This window comes from Schistocerca cancellata, chromosome 11, assembly GCF_023864275.1.
Source record: "Schistocerca cancellata isolate TAMUIC-IGC-003103 chromosome 11, iqSchCanc2.1, whole genome shotgun sequence".
Classification (NCBI taxonomy): domain Eukaryota; kingdom Metazoa; phylum Arthropoda; class Insecta; order Orthoptera; family Acrididae; genus Schistocerca; species Schistocerca cancellata.
The window spans coordinates 25795782-25805891 of NC_064636.1; the positions used below are offsets into that span (position 1 = coordinate 25795782).

The 10110-nt window shown below is 43.6% G+C and overlaps 1 protein-coding gene across 1 annotated transcript in view; it reads left to right on the forward strand.

Moving 5' to 3' along the window:
• Positions 1–8718, forward strand: part of LOC126108129 (immunoglobulin domain-containing protein oig-4-like) — a 31348-nt gene extending 22630 nt beyond the window's left edge. Inside the window, exons 3-4 of the mRNA XM_049913380.1 lie at positions 2951–3100; positions 8518–8718. Coding sequence (XP_049769337.1) covers positions 2951–3100; positions 8518–8676 — 309 coding nt within the window. The 3' untranslated portion in view covers positions 8677–8718. The remainder of the gene's footprint in view (positions 1–2950; positions 3101–8517) is intronic.
• Positions 8719–10110: the final 1392 nt, after the last annotated feature.

The following is a 10110-nucleotide window of genomic DNA, read 5'->3' on the forward strand; positions in this document are numbered from 1 at the left end:
CGATGTGAACGTTCAAGTTTAGTTCCTTTGTTCATTTGTTTCGTTTTCGTCACTGTTAAAATGGTAACCTTTGAAAAACGGGTATTTTTAGTCGAACAAGTGTTCAAAGCTGGCGGTAAAGACACAGTTTCAGTTCGTCAAACATTTAATTCAGTTTTCCCCGAGACAACACTCCCACATCGCAATACTGTGCGAGATTTGATTACAAATTTGGAAGTACGAGTTCAGTGACAGATGCACCGAGAAGTGGTCGTCCTAGCGTTTTGTCTGAGGATAAACTACTCGATATTTCCGATAAAATGTCCACGAGTCCGAACAAGTCAGTAAGAAAACTCGCCCAGGAAATCGATGTTAGTGTCGGAACGGCCCACACAGTTGTAAGGAAAAAAATTTGAACTTTTCCCATACAAAATGACAGTTGTGCAAGAACTGAAAAATACTGATCATGGCAAGAGACTGCGTTATTGTCAATGGTTTAAAAATTTCGTTCAACAAAATGGAAGCGATATTCTTAATGAAACGTTTTTCACTGATGAGGCATGGTTTCATTTATCCGTGTACATGAACTCGCAAAATTCTCTTATTTGAAGTACTGCAAATCCATTGTGTATTCATGAGGAACCATCGCATTGTGTGAAAATAGGCGTTTGGATTGCAATTTCTAGACACTTTATGAACACCCCGTATATGGTGTATCAAATTCTCGTTGTGTGAATGATATCCGAATGGCCACAAATACACTAATGGCCATTACAACTGCTACACCACCAAGATGACGTGCTACAGACGCGAAATTTAACTGACAGGAAGAAGATGCTGTGATATACAAATGATTAGCTTTTCAGAGCATTCACACAAGGTCGGAGCCGGTGGCGACACCTACAACGTGCTGACATGAGGAAAGTTTCCAACCGATTTCTCATACACAAACAGCAGTTGACCGGCGTTGCCTGGTGAAACGTTGTTCTGATGCCTCGTATAAGGAGGAGAAATGCGTACCATCACGTTTCCGACTTTGATAAAGGTCGGATTGTAGCCTATCGTGATTGCGGTTTATCGTATCGCGACACTGCTGCTCGCGTTGGTCGAGATCCGATGACTGTTAGCAGAATATGGAAACCGGTGGGTTCAGGAGGGTAATACGGAACGCCGTGCTGGATCCCAACGGCCTCGTATCACTAGCAGTAGCGATGACAGGAATATTATCCACACGGCTGTAACGGATCGTGCAGCCACGTCGCGATCCCTGAATCAACAGATGGCGACGTTTGCAAGGCAACAACCATCTGCACGAACAGTGAAACGTCCCCTTAGAACAATTATACATGACTGTCCTTAAACTGACACACAATATTTTTTTTTAGCGCAACGCAATCTGACTTTCAGTAATCCCTACAAGAGAATGGCCATGACTAAATTAACCTATACGTTTCACAAATCACTTACCTCACAAAAATCTTCGTTACTCGAACTACTGCAATAGAGCGAGCGCCACTACTGCCAGCTAAATAAAAGATTCAAACTACGGAAGTCACTAACTACTGATAGGCACAGTTAGCAAAAGAAAGATTTTGATAGAGAACAAACAATGTATTTACCTTAATATTGTTCAAAAGTCATATTACATATAACAGTTCATGACATCCAGTCTTACAAATGTCCAAACTCCGCCATCTCTCTCCCCACATCCACCACTGCTCGCGGCTCACCTCCAACTGCGCAACGCTACCCGCTGTTCACATCCAGCTGCCCAACACTACAATGGCAGACAACAATGCAAACTAGCCACAGACTGCACACAGCACAGCCAGTGATTTTCATACAGAGCGCTACGTAACGTTCCCAATAAGAAAACGTAAACAGCCTACTTACAACAGTTCGACGACGTTTGCAGCAGCATGGACTATCAGCTCGGAGGCTGTTGCTGCGGTTACCTTTGACGCTGCATCACAGACAGGAGCGCCTGCAGTGGTGTACTCGACGACGAATCTGGGTGCACGAATGGCGAAACATCATTTTTTCGGATGAATCCAGGTTCTGTTTACAGCATCACGATGGTCGCATCCGAGTCTGGCGACATCGCGGCGAACGCACATTGGAAGCGTGTATTCGTCATCGCGATACTGGCGTATCACCTGGCGTGATGGTATGGGATGCCATCGGTTACACGTCTCGGTCACCTCTTGTTCGCATTGACGGCACTTTGAACAGTGGACGTTACATTTCAGGTGTGTTACGACCCGTGGCTCTACCCTTCATTCGAACCCTGCGAAACCCTACATTTCAGCAGGATAATGCACGACCGCATATTCCAGGTCCTGTACGGGCCTCTCTGGATACAGAATACGTTCTACTGCTGGCATGGCCATCACATTCTCCAGATCTCTCACCAATTGAAAACGTCTAGTCAATGGTGGGCGAGCAACTGGCTCGTCACAATACGCCAGTCACTACTCTCGATGAACTGTGGTATCGTGTTGAAGCTGCATGGGCAGCTGTACCTGTACACGCCATCCAAGCTCTGTTTGACTCAATGCCCAGGCGTATCGAGGCCGTTTTTACGGCCGGAGGTGGTTGTTCTGGTTACTGATTTCTCAGGATCTATGCACCCAAATTGCGTGAAAATGTAATCACATGTCAGTTCTAGTATAATACATTTGTCCACTGAATATCCGTTTATCATGTGCATTTCATCTTGGTGTAGCAATTTTAATGGCCAGTAGTGTAAAATAAAATAAGGTAAATACGATACACAATATGTCACAGGCTTTGGACATCTCACACAGCTAGGAGTGTCAAACGTTTTCGCAGCCTCTGTATGATGATTATGACTGTGATGGTGATGATGATGATGATGATCATAATGATGATGATGATGATAATGATGATGGTGGTGGTGCTGATGATGATGATGGTGCTGCTCACTGGATGTGGCCTTTTTTGTTTGCAGGGCGCCAAGATCGTGAACTGGTCGCACTTTGACTATGAGTACACACTGGGCCAGAAGATCGTCTTCATGTGCGTCGCCAAGGGCAACCCCAGACCCGCCATCACGTGGTTCAAGGACGGTACCGAGTTGTACGCGCACACCTACCTGCATGTGAGTAGCCAACCCCACACGTAACCAGCAGCTACCTCATAAAACGTGTTTCTTTCACATGTAGTTACCTCACTCACACAAACACACACACACACACACACTCACGTGCGCGCGCGAGCACGCACGCACTAATAACCTGGATGTACCAGCTTCGACCATACACAGTAGATGTTGTGGTCTTCAGTCCTGAGACTGGTTTGATGCAGCTCTCCATTCTACTCTATGCTGTGCAAGCTTCTTCATCTCCCAGTACTTACTGCAGCCTACATCCTTCTGAATCTGTTCAGTGTATTCATCTCTTGGTCTCCCTCTACGATTTTTCCCCTCCACGCTGCTCTCCAGTACTAAATTGGTGATCCCTTGATGCCTCAGAACATGTCCCACCAACCGATCCCTTCTTCTAGCCAAGTTGTGCCACAAGTACCTCTTCTCCCCAATTCTATTCAGTACTTCCTCATTAGTTATGTGATCTACCCATCTAATCTTAAGCATTCTTCTGTAGCACCACATTTCGAAAACTTCTATTCTCTTCTTGTCCAAATTGTTTATCGTCCATGTTTCACTTCCATACATGGCTACACTCCATACAAATACTTTCAGATACGACTTCCTGACACTTAAATCTATACTCGATGTTAACAACTTTCTCTTCTTCAGAAACGCATTCCTTGCCATTGCCAGTCTACATTTAAATTTCTCTCTACTTCGAGCATCCCCGGTTATTTTGCTCCCTAAATAGAAAAACTAATTTACTACTTTAAGTGTCTCATTTCCTAATCTATTTCGACTACATTCCATTATCCTCGTTTTGCTTTTGTTGATGTTCATCTTATATCCTCCTTTCAAGACACTGTCCATTCCGTTCAACTGCTCTTCCAAGTCCTTTGCTGTCTCTGACAGAATTACAATGTCATCGGCGAACCTCAAAGTTTTTATTTCTCCATGGATTTCAATACCTACTCCAAATTTTTCTTTTGTTTCCTTTACTGCTTGCTCAATATACAGATTGAATAACGTCGGGGAGAGACTACAACCCTGTCTCACTCCCTTCCCAACCACTGCTTCCCTTTCATGCCCCTCGACTCTTATAACTGCCATCTTGTTTCTGTACAAATTGTAAATAGCCTTTCTTCATCAAAAAATTATATCATAGAATGAATTTTCAGCCAGCCAGTTCTACAGTTTTCTTTGAAACAATTGATGAGGCTTGCACCATGCTGACGGTGTTAATCTGATAAAGATTTTTAGGGAGCAGACTGTGGGTCAGTGGGCTGTTTTTACTAGTCTGCGTCTCAGAATATCCATTTTCTTTTCCCCTCTGTTGTGCTAGTGTATGTCTCCTCTTAGATGAAATTCTTTGATATACGAACTACAAGAATATGTAATAAAAATACGTAGTTGATATCTGTTTGACCTATGGCAGCGCCATCTAGCGGGCCAACCATAGCGCCATCTGGTTTCCCCCTTCAAGCTAGACGAGTTTCGTTCTTTGTAGTTTTTTCGTTTGATGCTTATTACGTGAGATATTTGGCACTGTCACTATCAATGGACCACCCTGTATATATCCACCTCTCTCTCTCTCTCTCCCTCCCTCCTCCCTTCTACCTTCTGTTCATACACACGCAAACACACACACACACACACACACACACACACAAATAATAATAATAGTAGTAATAATAATAAAAGCTCACCAAAACAAATACTATTTCACACAAAATCATATGTGCATACACAAACAGGTCACAGATATCTCAAAATTACACTCGAAAGTTGGCAATAACATCCGACAGTCGGCAACACAGACGAAAGCATTGCATCAAAACAAGTGTTCAGTTCCTCGTGCTGTGGAATGTGGAAAACAAGAACCCCAAGTGGCAATTATAAGAAGAGGAACAGCGTTAAAAATGGAACAGAAACATAACATGCAGAAAATCGTCCACGCAACCTGAAAGTAGAATTTAAAATATTACTGCGCCCTAGAAAACCAGAACTGTTTATAACCTACAAGTACACTGCCCCAAAATCTAAACTAAATAGTAAAACTAAGTAAATATTCCAGGCCACTGAAGAGCCCTTGCAGAGAATAAAGGTGAAACGTCTATGCCACGAAAATTGTGCTTCTTTCAGTTTTAGCTAGACGGTCCAAAAGTAAAAATTATCAATCTACCGTAATGTTACTCACAATTGAGGAAGACAGGACTACAAAAGTTGAAGATGAGTTACAAAACTGCTACGGAAGCAAAGGGCACTTCATAGCAAACATAAACATAGCCAAAGCCTTGCAGGCGAACAAAAATTACACGAAGCGAAATGTAGTGTGAGGAGGGCTAAGCGAGAGGCGTTCAACGAATACGAAAGTAAAGTTCTATGTACTGACTTGGCAGAAAATCCTAAGAAATTTTGGTATTATGTCAAAGCGGTGGGTGGATCGAAACAAAATGTCGAGACACTCCGTGACCAAAATGGTACTGAAACAGAGGATGACAAACTTAAGTCCGAAATACTAAATGTCTTTTTCCAAAGCTGTATCACAGAGGAAGACTGCACTGTAGTTCCTTCTCTAGATTGTCGCACAGATGGCAAAATGGTAGATATCGAAATAAACGACAGAGGGATAGAGAAACAATTAAAATCGCTCAAAAGACGAAAGGCCCGTTGGACCTAATGGGATACCACTTCGATTTTACACAGAGTACGTGAAGGAACTTGCCCCCCTTGTTGCAGCGGTGTACCGTAGGTCTCTAGAAGAGCGTAGCGTTCGAAAAGATTGGAAAAGTGCACAGGTCATCCCCATTTTCAAGAAGGGACGTCGAACAGATGTGCGGAGTCTAGAAATCTACTCTGTAGGAATCAGCATGGGTTTCGAAAAAGACGATCGTGTGAAACCCAGTTCGCGCTATTCGTCCACGAGACTCAGAGGGCCATAGACACGGGTTCCCAGGTAGATGCCGTGTTTCTGGACTTCCGCAAGGCGTTCGATACAGTTCCCTACAGTCGTTTAATTCACAAAGTAAGAGCATATTGTCTATCAGAGCAATTGTGTGACTGGATTGAGGAGTTCCTAGATAACAGAACGCAGCATGTCATTGTCAATGGAGAGAAGTCTTCCGAAGTAAGAGTGATTTCAGGTGTGCCGCAAGGGAAGTGTCGTAGGACCGTTGCTATTCACAATATACATAAATGACCTTGTGGATGACATCGGAAGTTCACTGAGGCTTTTTCCGGATGATGCTGTGGTATATCGAGAGGTTGTAACAATGGAAAATTGTACTGAAATGCAGGAGGATCTGCAGCGAATTGACGCATGGTGCAGGGGATGACAATTGAATCTCAAAGAGAGATCCCTTATCATTTAGCTACAATATAGCAGGTCAGCAGCTGGAAGCAGTTAATCCCATAAATTATCTGGGAGTACGGATTAGGAGTGATTTAAAATGGAATGACCATATAAAATTAATCGTTGGTAAAGCAGATGCCAGACTGAGATCATTGGAAGAATCCTAAGGAAATGCAATCCGAAAACAAAGGAAGTAGGTTACAGTACGCTTGTTCGCCCACTGCTCGAATACTGCTCACCAGTGTGGGATCCGTACCAGATAGGGTTGATAGAAGAGATAGAGAAGACCCAACGGTGAGCAGCGCGCTTCGTTACAGGATCATTTAGTAATCGCGAAAGCGTTACGGTGATGATAGATAAACTCCAGTGGAAGACTCTGCAGGAGATACGCTCAGTAGCTCGGTACGGGCTTTTGTCAAAGTTTCGAGAACACACCTTCACCGAGGAGTCAAGCAGTATATTGCTCCCTCCTACGTATATCTCGCGAAGAGACCATGAGGATAAAATCAGAGAGATTAGACCCCACACAGAAGCATACTGACAATCCATCCTTCCACGAACAATACGAGAGTGGAGTAGAAGGGAGAACCGATATCTACATCTACATCTACATTTATTCTCCGCAAGCCACCCAACGGTGTGTGGCGGAGGGCACTTTACGTGCCACTGTCATTACCTTCCTTTCCTGTTCCAGTCGCGTATGGTTCGCGGGAAGAACGACTGTCTGAAAGCCTCCGTGCGCGCTCTAATCTCTCTAATTTTACATTCGTGATCTGCTCGGGAGGTATAAGTAGGGGGAAGCAATATATTCGATACCTCATCCAGCAACGCACCCTCTTGAAACCTGGCTAGCAAGCTACACCGCGATGCAGAGCGCCTCTCTTGCAGAGTGTGCCACTTGAGTTTGTTAAACATCTCCGTAACGCTATCACGGTTACCAAATAACCCTGTGACGAAACGCGCCGCTCTTCTTTGGATCCTCTCTATCTCCTCCGTCAACCCGATCTGGTACGGATCCCACACTGATGAGCAATACTCAAGTATAGGTCGAACGAGTGTTTTGTAAGCGACCTCCTTTGTTGATGGACTATATTTTCTAAGGACTCTCCCAATGAATCTCAACCTGGTACCTGCCTTACCAACAATTAATTTTATACGATCATTCCACTTCAAATCGTTCCGCACACATACTCCCAGATATTTTACAGAGGTAACTGCTACCAGTGTTTGTTCCGCTATCATATAATCATACAATAAAGGATCCTTCTTTCTATGTATTCGCAATACATTACATTTGTCTATATTAAGGGTCAGTTGCCACTCCCTGCACCAAGTGCCTATCCGCTGCAGATCTTCCTGCATTTCGCTACAATTTTCTAATGCTGCAACTTCTCTGTATACTACAGCATCATCCGCGAAAAGCCGCATGGAACTTCCGACACTATCTACTAGGTCATTTATATATATTGTGAAAAGCAATGGTCCCATAACACTCCCCTGTGGCACACCAGAGGTTACTTTAACGTCTGTAGACGTCTCACCATTGAGAACAACATGCTGTGTTCTGTTTGATGTAAACTCTTCAATCCAGCCACACAGCTGGTCTGATATTCCGTAGGCTCTTATTTTGTTTATCAGGCGACAGTGCGGAACTGTATCGAACGCCTTCCGGAAGTCAAGGAAAATAGCATCTACCTGGAAGCCTGTATCTGATATTTTCTGGGTCTCATGAACAAATAAAGCGAGTTGGGTCTCACACGATCGCTGTTTCCGGAATGCATGTTGATTCCTACATAGTAGATTCTGAGTTTCCAAAAACGTCATTATACTCGAGCAAAAAACATGTTCTAAAATTCTACAACAGATCGACGTCAGAGATATAGGTCTATAGTTTTGTGCATCTGCTCGACGACCGTTCTTGAAGACTGGGACTACCTGTGCTCTTTTCCAATCAATGTACTCAACGTACCCTCCGCCACACACCGTCAGGTGGATTGCAGAGTATGGATGTAGATGTAGATGTAGATTTTAATGACAATTTCTTCTTACGACTGCCGTATTTAATTTTTTTTCGCAGGTTCACGAGTGGGCAATCGGCAAGGACCAGATAAAGTCGAAACTGGAGATCGATCCCGCAACGCAGATGGACGCGGGCGTGTACGAGTGTTCAGCCGACAACATGTACTCCATAGACCGGCGCAGCTTCAAGACCGACTTCAGCATCGCCTTCGACTAGCCACGCCTCCACGTGCAATACGGGTCCATGCCCGGAAGTAGCGCTTTTGTCGCGACACAGCCTCCCGACAAGCTGTTGAGCATATGTTTTCCTTAAAAAATAACAACAACAACACTGCGCTGAAAAAGTGTTGTTAGCGCACGAGAGCAATTACCGCAAGTACAAAGTGTAATTTTATCCTTCAACGGTCACGTAGGACTAATCAGTACGGCAGAATGCTGTCCTTCAATGTCAACAAGTGTAACCATTGAAACGTCCCCTTAGAACAATTATACATGACTGTGCTTAAACTGACACACAATATTTTTTGCGCAGCGCAATCTGACTTTCAAAAATCCCTACCAAAGAATGTCCCTGACTAACATTAACTTATACGTTTCACAAATCACTTACCTCACAAAAATCTTCGTTACTCGAACTACTGCAATACAGCGAGCGCCACTACTGCCAGCTAAATAAAAGATTCAAACTACAGAAGGCACTAACTATTGATAGGCATAGTTAGCAAATGAAAGATTTGATAGAGATCAAACAATATATATATATATATTATATAACTCCGCCATCTCTCTCCCCACATCCACCACTGCTGGCGGCTCACCTCCAACTGCGCAAGGTTACTAAATAATAAGGTTGGGCAGTAAGCGCTCTGCTCTGCCATTGGCTGGCCTAGTGACGTCAGCGTGGAAGCAAGCGCTCGCTCACAAGCAGACGACACGGCATGCGCGTTCACGTCAAGTTTTTGGCGGAAGATTTTGTTTATACCAGAAATGAGATGTCTAAACTGCTTTTCTGCTGCTAAAATATTACAGTTAAAACTGATGAGTTATATTCTTTCGCAGCTTATGCCTCACACATCGGTAAAATGCCAGATCACAACCACACTGACACACACTTGAAATTCGAAACCTCGGCTCAAATAAATCAGAAACTATTCATTTAATCGCATTGAAATGAATTTACTTAAGAGCTCGAAGTTGCACACACTTGTTTGTAAGAACAGCATTCCTTCTTTCTAAAGCCGCTATAGTATTCATCAAAGTAACTTTATCTGTGTCTGAAAAAAAAACTGTCATCTGTACATGTGCTCTTATTACGATGTTTCTTATTTGGTGACAGCTTTTCCAGAGTTTCCAGAGATTTCTTACGTAGTTCTCGTTTCTTACACCGTTTGGTTCTGTCTTCTGTTGCGGGTGACACATTGACAGTCGCACTACTGCACGGCAAACTGCGCGAAGGAACTGCATCTGGCTTGAGCATTCTTTTTCGGGGCAAATTAAGCAATTCAGACTGAAAATCCCTTAAGTAATCTGTTTCTGCGAAATGGCGAGAACATATTCTTGCATGCGCAACATTTACACTGTCTTTCCTACAACATTTCGACAACCACAGTTTTCGTAATGTTTCATTACGCGGGAAACTGTGATACATTAC